General features: G+C 43.5%; 1 protein-coding gene across 2 annotated transcripts in view; it reads left to right on the top strand.

The window, feature by feature from the left end:
* Window positions 1–17,554, top strand: part of BLNK (B cell linker) — a 74,792-nt gene that overhangs the window by 42,809 nt on the left and 14,429 nt on the right. For both annotated transcript variants that reach the window (XM_045854119.1, XM_045854120.1), the window contains 5 exons: window positions 2,322–2,482; window positions 4,508–4,589; window positions 5,780–5,851; window positions 15,180–15,249; window positions 16,941–16,968. In XM_045854119.1, coding sequence (XP_045710075.1) covers window positions 2,322–2,482; window positions 4,508–4,589; window positions 5,780–5,851; window positions 15,180–15,249; window positions 16,941–16,968 — 413 coding nt within the window. The remainder of the gene's footprint in view (window positions 1–2,321; window positions 2,483–4,507; window positions 4,590–5,779; window positions 5,852–15,179; window positions 15,250–16,940; window positions 16,969–17,554) is intronic.

The raw sequence follows: 17,554 nt of genomic DNA, 5'->3' as shown, positions 1-17,554 counted from the left end.
CCAGTGTCTACTAATGCCCTTCCTTCTTCTATGTCTACCCCCACACTGGCTGCCTAGGACTGTGGACTTCTAACTGGGGGTGAAGGTGGAGAGAGGAGGTTTAAGCCTAGAATTAGCCTCAGGTTAAATGGACACAGCCCAGGGCTGGCCTCCAGGCCCAAGTGTGGCTTTTAATGTCCCCCAAGAAGAAATTTGTGTCCCAGTCTTGGGAGGGGTGTGTGTCAGTGACATCACAATGATACTCACATTTCTACAGACTGTCCTTACCTGTACTGCCTCCTCAGGCCACCAGGCAATGCTGCTTCATGCCACAATCTATTGAGCACCCATTATGTGGCAGAGCTATGCTAAGCGCTGAGCATCCAGCAGCAAACAAGACAGACACACCCCCAGACTTCTTAGTCTACAATTTTGTGCTTTTCAGCTGCAGCCTGCTTTACCCTCTCAATAATCTTAGTGAAGCATTCACCCCCTACCTTACAAAGGAAGCACGAGAGGCTCAAAGGCGTGAACTAATGGGCCAATGTTTATGCATGGTGGTGGAGCTGGGATGAAAGCCAGTCCATTCAGCCCCCAAAGCCCACACTCTTCACTGCTCCACTGTTCACAACTCCCACCATGTTTTTAAGTGACTGTTTAGTCGTTGCAACGACCCTGGGAAGGAAGAGGCCGGGCTAGGCCCATGTTACAGACCAGGAGACCACAGTTTGCGGTGGTTAAGTGGTTCATCACGGGTACACTCTTCAAAGCTTGTCTTCTGTGTTTTGCCACTTCTGATGCACTTAAATTTTACATTAAGAAATCTAAGTAAACTCTAAGAGCTGTAAATAAAACTATAAAAACTGACAGAGTAATAGGCACAGCAAAATAAATGCCCCCCTGGCTGTGCACAGATGTATCATTCGGAAAGAGGCTGCCAAAGAGGCATCCAATGTGAAGTTAACCACATACCTTCAGCAGACACGTGGGCTGAGGGCAGGGGCAGCACCAGGAGGAGATGGGGGCATCACAGGCAGGGCAGCTACATCAAGCTGGGGGTAGGCTGTGGCAGGAGGAACCAGCAGGAAGTCAGTGTAAGTGCCTGTGCTGTTCCCAGGATAGGGAGCACACCAAGTTATTCCTATGCTAAGATTTTCCCACAATGCATCAGTTGGAATCTGTGCTCACAGAATTGGCTGGGCAGATGCCATCCACCACCTTACAGTAGCAATATCAGTTCTATTTGTTAGGTGTCAACTCTGCCAGACACACTGCCCCTGCTGCTTTCATTGCTCTGTCCCTGATCCCTATAATACCTCTGACGTGGATATGATGATACTCACTTTTAGAGATTTTATTTATTTATTTTTAAAGCGGGGGGAGGGAGGGAGAAATAGAGGGAGAAATATCAATGTGTGGTTACTGCTCACGAACCCCCTACTGGACACCTGGCCCGCAACCCAGGCATGTGCCTTGACTGGGAATCGAACTGGTGACCCTTTGATTCACAGGCCAGAACTCAATCATGGAGCCACACCAGCCAGGGCTGTCCTCACTTTTAAAATGAGGAATGTGAGTCCCACAGGGGTTGAATAATGAATAACTAGCCCAAAGGAGTGCAGCTAGTGGGTAGCAGAGCAGCAGACCAAACTCAGAGCCACTTGACTTCAGAGCCTGGACTCCTTCCCTGACACCTGCTGAGGACATTCCTGGGTGGGGGAACCCATGGATTTTCCATGACTTGAGGGAAATCATTGAGGGGAGGGCCATAGGTTCATGCAGATGAGCAGTCACAACCCTGAGTACACCTTAGAATAGCCTGGGGACCCTGTAAAATCTATAATGCAAGGTCCTTCCCTACACGTTCAAACTGGTTATGTCTGGGGTGGGCCTTGCCTGGGCCTTGGCATTTTTTAAAAATCCCAAGTGATTCTTATGTGTAAGTGAATTTGAGGATTTCTGCCCTTAAGATTCATAGAGCAAGTGAACCCTTAGGGGAGCAAGTTCTCTTAGACCCCCACATTGCCAAGGTCATCATCCATTCTGTTGGGCAGAACACTGGGCTATCGGCTCTCCTAAACCAATGGGTCTCCATCTCTCCCTTGGGAAGATGCTTTTGATGAGGATCTTCTTCTAGTTTTTGTAAGTAAGTCAATGGGCAGTTGAAATTTTTTACCTAACATGTTATTTTATTCTTTTAAGCAATGCCCCAATTAATCATTTGTGGCTGCTTAGGTGCTGGAGGTTCTGTACTTTCTAGATCTCAGTGATTTCCCCCAGGGAATGACCCGGAGCCCCTTTCATCTTATACTTTGTTGTTGTTGTTTGTTGTTCCTTTCAAGATAATCGATCAAGCCAGAGGCAGTCTCCACCCATCAGCCAGACCCTTCCCAGTAAGCCCACCTGGCCTTCTGCTAAGGCCAGGCTGACCTCCACTCTGCCAGCTCCAACTTCTCTACAGAAACCTCAAGTCCCACCCAGGCCCAAGGACCTTGAGGATGAGGTAAAGTAAATCTGTCTCATGGTTTCCCTGACCGAGCAGAGAGCAGGATGCAGGGTGGGGTGGGGAGGAAGGTGCCAGGACAGTCTGGACTCAGGCAAGTCTGCCTTCCCCCATCCCCCCTCTCCATTCAGCATTAACCACTTTGCCCCTTCACTGCCTCCCTCTAACTAGCCAATGTAATGCTGGATGGGTGTTTTGTTTCTCTCTCTAAAAATGGTATGTATGACCTTACTGTAAGAATTTTCGATCTCTAGACACATATGGTATAATATCGATAATGGATCTGTGTCCCTCTTATTACCCTCTTTCTCTCCTCTGCTTTCCCATGACTCTTCTCTTTCCTCTGTAAGATAGTTCCCTGTCTTTATTCTCCTTTGCTTCTCGCCCTGCCCCCACCTACCTTCCTTTCCTCCACCTTCTTTTCTCTCGGCTCCTCCATGGTTCTCCTCTAAGATGCAGAGTGGTGGCATACATAAAGAAAACCCCTCATCTGCAGGAAGAGCTGATAGCAGTGCTTACCTTATTAAGTTGTTACAATGATTAAGTGACACAACACATACAGAGTACTCAGATGAACACTTGGCAATAAGTGCTCAATAAATGTTTGGTTTATGTTTCCCTCAGTACCAACTTGGTTACCCACCAAGGCAGGTTGTAAAATCACTTTTGAGATCTGATTACCTCATATCAATGTAAAAATCACTCCCTCCCTATATTTATAATTAATTGATTATTAGCAAAGGTGCCAAAACAATTCAATGGGGAAAGAACAGTTTTTTTAGACAAATTGTGCTAGGATAACTGTATAACCACATGCAAAAGAATAAAAGTGGTCCTCTGTCTGACACCATATACAGAAATTAACTAAAAATGGAACTTACACTTAAATGCAAGAGCTAAAACTATTAAACTCTTATAAGAAAAACATAGGATTAAATCTCTATGTCCCTGGGTTAGGCAATGATGCCAAAAGCACAAACAACAGAAGAAAAATAGATAAAATGATACTACCAAGAAAGTAAAAAGACTACCTATAGTATGGGAGCCAATTTTTACAAATTATGTATCTGTTAAGGTATTTATATTGAGAAAATGTAAAGAACTCTTACAACCCAATAATAAAAAGACAAACAACCTGATTCAAAATGAGTAAAGGAGTTGAATAGACTTTTGTCTGAAAAAGATGTACACATGGCCAATAAGCACACAAAGAGATGTTCAACATCATTAACCATCAGGAAAATGCAGATCAAAACCACAGTTGGATACTACTTCATACCATTGATGATGGTTGGCGTCAACAAGACAGATGACAAGTAGTGGTGAGCACGTGGAGAAATTGGAAGCCCATACGTTGCTGGTGGGAAACAGTTCGGCAGCTCCTCAGACTGAACATGGAGCTACAACACGACACAGCAACTCTACCACGAGGCACATTCCCACGAGCAATGTTCAACTGCACAAGAACTAGTACATGCATATTCACAGCAGCATTATTCATAATGGTCAAAAAGTGGAAACAACCCAAATGGCCATCAACTGATGAATGGATAAATAAAATGTGGTACAGTCATACAATGGAATATTATTTGGCCACAAATGGGAATGAAGTAGCAGTATATGCTACAACATGGTTAAAACTTGAAATCATTATGCTAAGTGAAAGAAGTCACAGAGGACTACATATTGTATGTTCCATTTACATGCAATGTCCAGGATGAACAAATATTAAAGACAGAAAGTAGATTATTGGTTGACTAGGTCACGGGAAGGGGTAGATGTGGAGTGACTATTGGGTACAGTGTTCCTTTTTTGGGTGATGAAAATGTTTTAAAATTAGATTACAGTGATGGTTTTACACTCTGTAACTGTACTAAAAATACTAAACTATGCACTTTACATAGAGAAATTTAATGGCATGCAAATTAAATCTCAGTAAAGATTATTTTTTAAAAATCACTCCTTCCCTTACAATAACCTATAAATGTACAGCAGTTTTCTCACTCATTCCTGCATTTCTCTTAGGCTGATTACGTGGTCCCTGTAGAAGATGAAGATGAAAACTATATTCATCCCACAGAAGGCAGTTCACCCCCATCTGAAAAAGGCAAGTGTTTGTAGTCTTAAGCCCCTGAAAATTTCTACCAGTTGATGGAGGCATACAAGACTATTTGGTACCAGGCACTAAGGGGCTCAGAAATGATAGTGCCCAGTCCTCTCTCCTCTGTGGCCATAGCATTTGCCTACTTTGACAGGTTGAGCAGAGGCATCAGTGAGTGAGCCATCTCTGTGTTTCATAGTCTTTACCTTCTTCCTCTCTCCTCTGCCATGGTTCATTTCCTTTGTTAAATTATGAAAGCTCCTAGGTACTTATTAGCTGTGCTCACCTAGAATGGACTTATAAAACCTAATACTCACAGTCGCTAACTGCCAGGTTGGTCTTACAAATATTGCACGAGGAACAATTTCTGCAGAGGACTGAAAGATAAATGAAAGAGTAAAATATGCTGTGTCCTGATTCTTTAAAGTTAGTGCTATTTCAGAAACATGTTGTTTGTAAACCCTTCACAGAATAACAAATGCAATTACAAACAAGTTATCTTAAAAAGCCAGTGCCACACACTCTCAGTAGAACAGTCCCTGTTTATTCTGGATATAGTCACTGTGAGGAACGTAATCCTGTGTAGTGATACCTCTTCAAGTAACATTACTCATCGAACAAACTCCACTCTAAAGTAGCAATACTTGGTTTTTATTCTGCCATTATGTCGCAACTCTCTCCTGCATTCCCTAAATACCACCAATGGCTTCAAGACCCACCTGAATTCCTGAGCCACCCATCACCATGAAAATAAATGCATGTTAAACATCCCTTCCCAAACAAACCCTGCAAAACACAAAAGAAATGGTATGTGTCACTTGTGGCAGGGAGGGTGGGGCTATTAATTTGACCCCTCCACTATTAGGTCCAATACACGTCTCCAAAATAAACAAACAAACACCTCTCTCATCTCCCAGACCTCCAGTTTGGCAAAGGAAATTCAAAGCCAGTATTCACTTTAGCAAAATCCCTATCACAAAATATTTTATTATTCCTTTAATCATGAATATATTCATTCAAAAGGTGTTTCTTCTGAGGGGACTCTTTTTAATGGCTTATATGTTTAATAAGTATGTTTCCCATTCTTTGCTAATTCTCTGGTCTGATCCATCATGTTCATGATGTACTTCCCATACATGTGAATCTCCTTTGGTAGACTGCATCTTTAATCATTGTGTGTCTATTTTGTGTTTAAGCTCCCATGGTGAATAGATCAACCAAGCCAAACAATGCTTCCAGGCCAGCCCCTCCCCCAGTGACAGCTTCAGGTAAAGTAGATGTGTGATGTGGTGCTTTTTAAAATTATAGAATGATTGCATTTGAGGATTTGGTTTTTAATCTACTCCAAATAAGATAAACAACTGAGATCACATATTAAGAAATAATCACTTGCATTTTCAAATTGCTTAATAAATGGTAACAGGAGATCTCATCCTCATTCACTGTCTGGTGGCATCAATGTTGAAGGGACCCTCCCTCCCCCATGACCTTGGACCCCTATTAGATAAGCCCTGGTTCTCATCCTACCTCAATGGGTACTTTGCTGGCTTCTCCTCCTCCTCTCCCAACTGAGGGTGCCTGCACCATTCAGCCCTCAGCCCTTTGGGCCTCTTTCAGAATATCATGGTGGTTAACAGCTTGGGGTTTGAGCCAGGCAAACCTGGGTTGTAATCCCAGTCACCAGCTGTACCACTTTGGGCCTGTACATCACCTCCACAAGCATCAGATTTTCTCACCTGTATGTGGGAGAGTGTACTACAACAGGAGAATTCTGAAACTGTGAGTGCGAAACCCTTGGTGCAATGTCTGGCACATAGTAGGTGCTCAGTAAAGAGTACCATTTTTCATTTCTTTAGGGTTCATCCATTCTTCTGGCTTTACTTCTCTTGTCTACGGTGATTACGCTCTGCTGTCCAGCCCTGACCTGCTTTCCCTTCTGGACACTGGACATTCCGACTGCCTCCATCACCTTCCTACCCTTTGGGCATCCCTCTTCTACTTCACATGCCAGCCTCCAGGCTCCATGTCTCAGAGTGCCTGTGTTCTTTCCAAAGGCTGCTATTGGTTTTCCTGAATTTTCTCTACTATTTTAGTTGCCACAACCCTAGTCCAGGCTTTCTTTGCTTCATCTTCTCACACCTTCTGCCTGTGAGTGTCACTGGTCATGACTTTGCCTCTAGGCTCTCTTCTCGGTCACTAGTCTAAGCTTCTCAATGCTTCCATGTGTTGCTGGTTTCATCCCATTACAAAGTTAGTTTTTACCATGTCTCCACTACCCAAACCTGAACTCCCAGTGGTGCCTATATGGTTTGGCAATACCAAAGCTGAGGCCAGTGAAGCCAGGTGGTACCCACACGCCCCCATTACAGCACAGAGAGGTTCAGGAGCCTCCTTCTAGTCCTTCCTGCTTCTTCCTCTCCCTTCCCCTCCACCCGTCTCTCAGTCTCTCTCTCTCTCTCAGAGCTGAAGGCTGAACACAAACAACTGGGAGACGGAGCTCTGCTTCCAGGGCAGTGGTCCTTGAGAAAATATGAAGAACAGTATTTTTTTTACCTCTTCCTACTTCCATTTCTTGTGCAATTGTTCACCCCTGTCAAAAGTTCTTGTCCTATTTATCCTCTCCCTTGGAACCCAAGGGTTCTTTATACTTGTGGAGTAATAGTCAGAACCATCAGCTCATTTAACTTCTGGGAGCAAATGTCAACCCACCAACCTAACATCAGTACATCATGATTGCTTTGGTCCCAGCTGAAACGGAGACTCCTCGCACAGGAGAAGGCTATTATCACTGGAACAGAAGACCTTTAGTTGACATAGATAAATGGAGGCCTACACTCTCCTTTAGAAGAAGAGTTTAGTAGTCTCTAGTGTTTGCATCTTCAAATACCCTTACCAAATCAGTGTTATTCTTCCCAAAACACACCCCATACTCCAATCATTCTGTATTTCATGGGTTCTACTTTCTGGTCTTTGTGTTCTTATTTTTATGTCATCAAACCTTACCCATCCTTCAAGGCCCAGCTTGAAGTCTCCCCCTCCTGGAAGTGTCCTATGGTCTCTGTAGCCTGAGAGAGCTTTCCTGTGCTGTCTCATCCCATTTACACTTAATCCCATCCCTGTTCTCTAATCACTGCGTGTCTGACTCTGATCTCCCTAACTAGGCTACAAGTTCATTGAAGACATTGCCTTAAATGTCACTTGTTCAGGAGGCCTTTCTTGGCCCTGTTTTTGCACTGAATCCCCTTGGTCTGCACTCCTTTAGTTCCCCACACTCCATCTTTATCCCCTAATCCCTCCTGAGTTCTCTCTCTCGCCCCTGTAAGACTCTTGGTATCTGTCTCACAGCTGTGTTTCCAGGGCCCAGACAGGACTGGCTCAGAGTAGGTACTGAAATGGTAGATGGGCCAGCTGGTAGAGAGAGTGTCTGGGCCCCCAGCGCTGGCTGTAGTTAAAGAATCACATGGCACCATCATGAGGGCATTATCCCAGTGGATTTATTATCCCTTCATTTTCTATTAATCAAGTATAACTATATAGCTCTATTTACTAGAGGCATCAGATAAAGAAACCAAACCTGAACAAGAAAACAATGTCCTGATTATATGATTGGTGGATACAGACAGGAGGAGAAAGTACAGGAGGGGAAAGGAAGTAAGATAATTTGAATGATTAGACTGCTAGCATGTGTCCCTGAATAACCCTCTGTCATATATTAAAAGCCTTAGATAGTGCCCTCACAGACGTCACGAAAGGGCTAAGGTTTCAGATTGGTGACACACCACATCGCTTGCCTCTGGTTAACGTTGCTTTTGGCTCTTTGATGGCTATTAGGTGCTCATGGAGGATTATGTAGAGAATTAGGTGCAGGGGCAGCCTCTCCTCCCGCCTTGTGTTCCAGACTGAGAAGCCCTGTAACAGGACTGGGCACGGACTCCAAAGCCAGAGGGCTCAGGTTCTGGCTGACACTTGCAAGGTACCAGACTTCTAAGAAGCCAAATAATCTCTCCATTTCCTAGAGTCCACCTCTGAAACATGAAGGAGAAAATGCCACTTATGCTTAGGGATACTGTGAGAATTAAATGAGTAAATACATAGGAATCACGCTCCTAAAATTATAGCTCTTTTTCACGTACTGTTCTTACTCCAAATCCCTAGTTTAACCTGCCTAAATTCATGAACAGTCTGGCAGAGCACCCTGCACACATCTCAGGAAACAACTGTGCTTCTTCTGTTTTGTGTAAAGCTTTACTCTAAGTCAGGGTTTCTCAGCCTCACCACTGTTGGCATTTGGGGCTAGAAAAGTCTTTGTCTGGGGGCTGTCCTGTGCATGGCAGGATGTTTAGCAGTAACCCTGGCCTCTGCCCACTAGATGCCAGTAGCACCCTTCTCCAGTAGTGACAAGCCAAGATGTCTTCAGACATTGCCAAATGTCCACAGGGGCAAAGAACCACTGCCTTAGACCAACTGCAAGATTCAAGCGCATTGTGATTTATCTCTCAATGAGCATTTAGAAGATAGTGCAAGCTCTGGCTGATTTGTAGCTTTTGTCAGAAGAGGGTAGGCAGAGCTTGTATTTCAGAACTTCCTTTAAGTAAACAGCATTGTAAAAATATTCTATATTCTTATTTCCTAAAATAGGGAAGGAGTTTTGGAATTCGCAATTCCCTGCTAATATGCAAGTTGAATTTTACATATAACCCAAGTGGTTCTGAAGTTGTTAAATTAAATGCCTTTATTTTGTAAGTCAGTGTGGCCCCTGAAAGTAAGAGCTGCTTCAGATGGTGTGCATGCCCCCAGTGACAGTAAGGTGTCTATAACAGCTAGACGACATTAAATCCCAAGGGCTTAGAATGCAAACATGGAATCATTAAGAATTAAGGAAACTTACCTACATTGTATGTAAAACTGAAAAAGAGAATTATGCATAAGATACATGTGGTAGAAGGAAAAACTAAGGATAAAGTGTTTTCTTAGTTGAGAAGCTTTGGCAAGCACCAGCTTGTACAAAGCCTACACTGTTATATCAAGTGTTAACACAATTTTTTTTATCAACACAATCAAAAGAAAGCTAATTTTTCACTTTTATTATATCATTGGACATGTCTCCCTCTATTGAGTTCCCAAGTTCTCCCTTGGAGTATTCCAACCAAGAGCGTGGCTTTGTCGGAAGGGAAGGATCCTTACAGTGAGGAGGGTACCAGGTAGTCCCACCCAGACCCAGAGCAGCAGAAAGGGTCACTGGCCTGTGAAATGGAAGAGTCTCTCCATCCTCCCATGTGCATCCACAAAAGCAGACCACTGTTTCACTAATCTTTCCCCAAATGAGAGAGAAACAGCAAGGAATCTGCATGCCAAATCATGTCCCAAAGTAACAGTATGAGGTGCTGCCTGGGGAAGAAAGTGCCTATCTGGGCTTTAAACTCAAATGGCCGTGGTTTTCAACCCCAGCCCTGCCACTTAACCTCTCTGAGACTCACTTGGCTCCAGCTGGTGTTCAGTGAGGCTTTGAGATGGTGCATTTAAAGTACCTGGTACAGAGCTCAGGTACTGGGGTGATCAATAACAAGATGCTAAAACAAAAAGAGCAATAATCATATTTACTGAGTTCCTTTATGAGTTATAATTTTTCACTCCTTTTTCTTGTACAATTCAGTGATTTTTGTAAATTATTACATTTACAGGGCGTTGTAACCATCACTGCAGTCCAGTTTTAGAACTTTTCCATGCCCACCTCAACTCTGAAAGATTCCTTATGCTCATTTGTGGTCAGTGCTGTTCCCACCCCCAGTCCCAGATAATCACCAGTCTGCTTTCTGTCACTATAGATTGGCCTTTTCTGGATATTTCATATAGATGAAGTTATATAACATGTAGTCTTTTCCATCTGGCTCCTTTTACTTAGCATAATGTTTTTAAACCTCAAATACTTTTAATCCCTTTCCAACAATACTACTTTATATTTAGCTAATATTTTACATTTTTTAAGTTGCTCTGTTATCTTACCACAGTAACTCTGAGTCAGGTAAGGTAAATGGTGGTGGCCCCCTTTCGCAGAGGGGGAAACTGAGACACGGTGGCTTGTAAGAGGTCACTCAGCCAATTTTCTGGCAGAGAAATAACTAGAACCTTGTCTTCCTGATACAAGACCACAGGTTTTTCACCACCTCTGTCTTCCCCCACCAGCAGAGGAGAACGAGCATGCCCTCGGATCTGATTGCAGAAGTTATTTATAAGGAGGGAAGGGGAAGGAAGACGTTGGCAGACTGTTTGGAGATATGAAGGCAAGGGAACCTCAGCAGAACAGCCAGGCAGTAGATGTGACAATGATAATGAACTCAGACCAAACGAGCCCTTAGCATTTAAGAAAAGGGAAAACCCCCCTGGGAGGAAATTCTAACTTAGACCTTTTTCACACTTCCTTATTTTTCAGACAAGGTTTATTGTTCCTCTTCCCTGAAATCTTCATTAAAATCTATGAGCAGCCAACTGTATTTTTAGGGTCAATCGCAGGTATGAAGAATTTACCCAAATTATACCCAAACTATTTCTTAGTTGGAAGAACAGTATCAATTTGGTACAGTAGGTAATAAACCATAATAGGACTCATACTACATACTCAGATGACATTTCAGTTTATTGTCACATGAAATGTTACAAATTCCAACTGTAGTTTCTTTTTCAAAATGTTTTTAAAAATCACATCTAAGTCTTGTGACATGTAGGTAGGAGTTTCCTGGGAGGGGGCGTTTTTTTACAGGGTGCTGGGGAAGAGGGTTCATGGAATCAATACCACCCACTCTGTGCCACTGAGTGCTTATGTAAATGGCCCCAACGTAAGAGTTGTGTGTTACGGAAGGGATTGGGAGTAGATTGCAGCAAGGGGAATATGGTCAATATTACCATAATGGCTATGCATAGGGCCAGGTGGATGTGTGAAGTATTGCAGGGACCACTCTGTAGGGTGCATGACTGTCTAGCCATTGTGCTGTGCATCTGAAACTAATACAGAATAATATCGAATATAAACTGTAATTGAAAAAAAGACTTGTGTGTAGAAAGAGAGCAGATGAACACTGAGGGAAAGCCTGAAGGCCTTTCTGGTAAAATACAGGAGAAGAAACGTTAAGATCTTTTCTTTTTAATACTTTTTTCAAAAAACAGGAACTATGCAGGTTCATTTTTATTGCTATATTTCTTTTTTGAATGCTTAATTTTATTTTCTCTCATTTTAATTTTAATTTTTTTAATTTTAATTTTTATTGTTCAAGTACAGTTGTCTCCATTTTCACCCTACCACACCCCTGCCACATATTTTTAAATATATTTTATTGATTTTGCTATTACAGTTGTCCCATTTCTTTTCTACCCTTTATTCCCTTTTACCCTGTATCCCCCTCCCATCATCATTCCTCCACCTTAGTTCATGTCCATGGGTCGTACATATAAGTTCTTTGGCTTCTTCATTTCTCATACTATTCTTAACATCCCTTGTCTATTTTGTACCTACCATTTATGCTTCTTATTCCCTGTACCTTCCCCTCCATTCTCCTGCCCCCCACTCTGCATTGATAACCCTCCATGTGATCTCCATTTCTGTGATTCTGTTCCTGTTCTAGTTGTTTGCTTAGTTTGTTTTTTATTTTTTTAGGTTCAGTTGTTGATAGTTGTGAGTTTGTTGTCATTCTACTGTTCATATTTTTTATCATCTTTTTTTTCTTAAGTCACTTTAATATTTCATATAGTAAGGGCTTGGTGATGATGAACTCCTTTAACTTGACCTTATCTGAGAAGTACTTTATCTGCCCTTCCATTCTAAATGATAGCTTTGTTGGATAGAGCAATCTTGGATGCAGGACATTGCCTTTCATGACTTGGAATAATTCTTTCCAGCCCCTTCTGGCCTGTAAGTTTTCTTTTGAGAAATCAGCTGATTTCCCAACCTTGTGGGAACTCCTTTGTAGGTATCTGTCTCCTTTTCTCTTGCTGCTTTTAAGATTCTCTCCTTATCTTTAATCTTGGGTGATGTAATTATGATGTGCCTTAGTGTGTGCTTCCTTGGGTCTGACTTCTTTGGGACTCTCTGAGCTTCCTGAACTTCCTAGAAGTCTATTTCCTTTGCCAGATGTGGGAAGTTCTCCTTCATTAATATTTGGAATAAGTTTTCAATTTCCTGCTCTTCCTCTTCTCCTTCTGGCCCCCTATGATTCAGATGTTGGAATGTTTAAAGATGTCCTGGAGGTTCCTAAGCCTTTCCTCATTTTTTTTTTTGAACTCTTGTTTCTTCATTCTGTTCCAGTTGAATGTTTATTTCTTCCTTCTGGTCAAAACCATTGATTTGAGTCCATTTCCTTCCTGTCACTGTTGGTTCCCTGTACATTTTCCTTTCTTTCACTTTCCATAGCCTTCACTTTTTCCTCCATTTTGCAACCATACTCAACCATTTCTGTGAGCATCCGGACTACCCGTGTTTTGAACTGTGCATCTGATAGGTTGGCTATCTCTTCGTTGCTTAGTTATATTTTTTTCTGGAGCTTTGATCTGTTCTTTTATTTGGGCCATATTTTTTTGTCTCAGCATGCCTGTTACGTTGTAAGAGCCTTAGGTATTTGCCAGGGCAGGACAACCCACATCGCTGCATTATGGGGCTGTATGTGGGGGAGGGGTCTGAATGAGAACAATGCCACTTGCTCAGCTCTCAGCTGGCTTTCAGTCACTTCCCCCACTGCCCACAAATAAATTGGGCCCTTCTGGTGCTGATTCCTGGGTGGGAAGGTTTGTGTACATTCTAGGAACCTGTGGGTCTCTCCAACAAACTCTCCTGTGAGGCTGGGAGTTCCTCCCACCACTGCAACCCTCACAGGTGTTTTCAGTCAGAAGTTTTGATGCTTTACTTCCCCATACTGGAACCCTGGGTTGCATGGTCCGTCTCACTCCCCAGTTGTTCCTCCCGATTTTCCTGCATGCAAACGTGGGACCACTCAGTCCCACATTTAGCTGCAGCCTTGCTGTGAGTCCTCTCCCCACCTGCTGCCCATCTCCACCCCTCCTACCAGTCTGGATGAATGTTTCTTCTCTAATGCCTTGGTTGTTGGACTTCCATACAGTTCTATTTTCTCACAGTTCTGGTTATTTTTTGTTTTTAAATTTGTTGTTGCCCTTCTTTTGGTTGTGCGAGGAGGCAAAGTCTATGCCTCCATCTTGGTCGGAAGAACCCAACCCCATATTTTTAATACTTTTTGAGGCCTTTTTTTGTTTTGTTTGGAATAGCTGGTCCTGTCAGGTGAGGTGGCATGAGGTACACGTTTTCCCCTGTTATACATTCTGAGAGGGCAGAGGCCTGTCTCCACTTCCTCTCCTCTCCCACAACCCCTAACACAGTGCTTTAGAGACACCATGTCCTCAATAATTCTTGGTAGTTGATATTTACTTCAGTGCTTGCTTATGTGTGCTTTATCTCACAAATTAAAATAGTATATGCTGGGGGCAGGTCCAACCAACATTTACAGAGTATCTTCTTTAAGTCCATTAGTAATTGCGGACTTATAAACATAGGTTCTTAATAAAGTATTTATTCAGTTCAATTTAGCTCAATAAATAGGCTTTGTCTCACTGAGCAGTAATGTCCATGCAGGTGACCAGGAGCCTGAGAAGAGGCAGCCAGGTTGTGCTGAGGGGAGCTGGCTTAGCTTCCAGCCTCTCCCCCTCCAGGCTTGCTCTCTATCTCAGTGGTGAAGCTGTGTGTCTCTTATCTTTTTCCCTGACAGTGATTGGCTGGCTTCTATCTTCAGGGAAGGGGATGGAAAATTGGGTGCAGTGGACAAGGCCCTCTGGGTCCCTTCTGTGACCTCAGAAATGAGATCAGGACAGTAGCTTGCCACTTGTCACAATTTGCCTGTTTGTGCAATGGGCAAAGGCCCTCAGAACTCAGAAATGAATGAATGAGTACCTTCGAATGTGAAGTTGGGTGGGGGGGGGCAGGTTACTGGTGTTTGTGTGACTATGAATGAGCAATGTCAACAGGTGTCTATCAGGAGTGGTCGGTCTGTGCCTCCATTTCTAGGCACCTTTGGCATGCACGTATCTGCCAGTGTGAACTCTTGGCTCTTTCCCCTAGGAATGCTCATGTGGCTCTCACTGAGCCCACAGAATCAGGGGCTCTGGGTTGGTCCCATGGAGAAAGGAGAAGGTCATTTAGAAATGTTACTATCATTGACTACATTGCTTATACTGTACTTTACATCCTCATGACTATTTTGTAACTACCAATTGGTACTTCTCAATCCCTTCACTTTTTTCACCCAGTCTTCCAACCTCCCTTCCCTCTGGCAACCATCAGTCTGTTCTCTGTATCTATGATGAAGTCCCTAATTCACATCCTAGTTCTGAGCCCATAGCAGACATTTTTAAAAATGTTTCATCATCTTCACCTACAGCTTTGCCCCAATAGCTTCAATGTAGCTATATCTGTATATGCTTAACTGAAAGTAACCAAAAAAAGTCCATGTATTTCTAACCCTGTCCAAAAGCCCAGCCTCACCATGACCATCAGCCCCAGATTCAGGATTTGGAAACTAACCTGTGTATACATTTGTATAGGTCGAAACAGCGGGGTCTGGGACTGTAAATCATCTTTACCTGCTGCGCCATCCCCACTGCCCAGGGCCGGGTGAGTACCTGTTGCAGAGAAGCAGCTCGGAGACTGGAGTGGATGTTCTCCACCACTGCTCTGAGCAGGACTTGCCGGGAACCATAAAAGAGTCTTGCCTGAGAATCGGAGGGAGGGTGCCTTTCCTGTTTCCATACAGAAGAGCACACCTGCCCAAGCTCAGACGCAGGTGCACTTCACATTACAATAGATGTGTTCCTGCAACCCTATTGCCCTGTTGTTCTCCTCCACCCCCACAGCACCCTTCAAGTTGTACTAGGGGTGCCTCTGCTGAAACAAGAAACTACTAGTCTGTCCTCCCATAAACTTTTAGTTAAATCTTGAGTTGTTTGACCTTCAATGTTCCACAAGGCAGAAGCTCTAGCACCGAAATAATCTTGAGGCCCACGTGGAGGTTTCATCTTTACTTTCTGCTCATCTTCTCTTTCAAGTTCTTAATGATCTCTAAACAAACATGTAGTTCACACAGCATTCCCAGGGGTGTTCAACTAAAACAACACTGCCCAGGTTCCTTTGAAAAGTGAGGTAAGAAAATCACTTCTTATTGAACCACAAGCATTTTTGTAAACTGTCAGGTGAGGATGTAATGTGCTAATGTTACAGTAGTATATAATGCCACAACTTTACATTGGCTCCACAGGCTGTTGTAAAGGCGCATTAAAATAGGTCTCAGCTGGCCTGCATTCTGTCTCTGGGGAAAGCAAAACAATCAATTTTAGGGTGTTTGTTAACCGAAACTCTGCACATTTCCCACTTTGGACAAGTTACTGAATTTTTTTGAGCCTCGTGTTCTAATCTCTAACATGTAGTAATAATATCAATTGAAAAACATTACTGTGAAGTTTAAATAACATGTAAAGAACCTAATTCTGTGCCAGGCATCATAGAGGCACTTGGGAATTGTTAGTATTCTCCCCCCATGCTTCCAGCGCTCAGCCAAAAACAAAGCAAAAGAGACAGACAGACCATATAAACACAGCAGAGAAGCATTAAACCTTAGAAATATTAGATTCCAATCTCTACTGGAAGTAAAACAAACCAGAATTAACATTCTCAGCTCAGGCAAGCACCTTCAAGACCACAAATCACAGTGATTTTCAAACTCGCGTTAGTCTTGGCTTTCTCTCCATGGAATAAAATCCTTGGTTGAAGTCTAGAAGAGAATAGACCCCTAGAAGCAGATGGAAGCTGGCATGAGGAAGTACCTGCTGCAACCTCACCTGCATGGCCACCCACATACCTCCTGTCTTTATCTCCAGGCAGCCACCTAGGGTGCTGTTGGAGGAGGGAGGGCTCTGTATACACATGGAACACACTGATTCTGGTCCTCATTTTACAGACGAGGAAACTTAAACTCCAACTGGCCTCACAGCAGAGAGAAAGAGGCCTGACGTCACAGAGTAATTAATAGCAGAACTGAAACAAGAGCTCAGTTATGCCAGCTCCCTGGCAACTGGCGCTTTGTTTATCCCCAGTGAACCTCTTTGCCATCTGCCGGTGGACTCTGTCTGAGGTGGGGGGTGGGTCACAACTAAACCCCACTTCCTCCCTCTCCACCCTTCCAGGATAGTCTTTCTACACACTCCTATCACTTCCATTGCTCTAGTTTAAATTTGAGACTAAAATGATAAGCAGATGGCTCTACTTTATCTTTCTGTGTTTTAACAAAGCCTATCTTTTTTATCCCCCAGGAGAAAGCCAGCTACACCACTGAAGACAGTAAGTTAATTTTGCAGTTAAACACACTTCCTTTTCCCTCAGCGTTCTTATCCACTTATTTAAAGTTGACTGTGCTTCTAGCGCAGGTGAACGCAGCAATCTTAGCAACTGAAGTTGTTGCCTGGACAGTCCAAGAAAAACCTAGAGTCCTCAGATAGTCTGAGAAAATGCTTCCTGGGAGGAGTTCATCCTCATTAGACCCTGGCAGCTTCCCTGAGAGGCAGCGGCAGATCAGGGGCCAGGCTCTCTGCCTCCCAAGACATCTGCCTTCCCCTCCGGGATCCCCTGTGTCCACTTCCCAAGCCTGTGGTTGGGAACCTGCCAATTGTGTATCAGGCACATATAGGCCTGGCTAAACTCAGATTCTGGCCAGAACAAAGGAAACCTGGACCAGCACACTGTTCAAGGAAGCCCACCTTGACCTGGTATCTACTCTGCAGACTGATATTTGTAATCACCCAGCAAACCCTGAGACAGTGGGGCCCTGAGATGAAAGCCATGTCAGGCTCCTACTGTGCAAGTGCTACTGCCTGGAAATTGCTGGGGGTGATGGTATCCATCAGCCCTACAGACAGAGCAGGGAGGT

The sequence above is a fragment of the Phyllostomus hastatus genome, unplaced genomic scaffold, assembly GCF_019186645.2.
Source record: "Phyllostomus hastatus isolate PE091 unplaced genomic scaffold, TTU_PhHast_1.1 phas_scaffold_1066, whole genome shotgun sequence".
Lineage (NCBI taxonomy): Eukaryota > Metazoa > Chordata > Mammalia > Chiroptera > Phyllostomidae > Phyllostomus > Phyllostomus hastatus.
The sequence above is the reverse complement of the archived record's forward strand: the minus strand, read 5'-3'. Positions and strand labels throughout refer to the sequence as shown.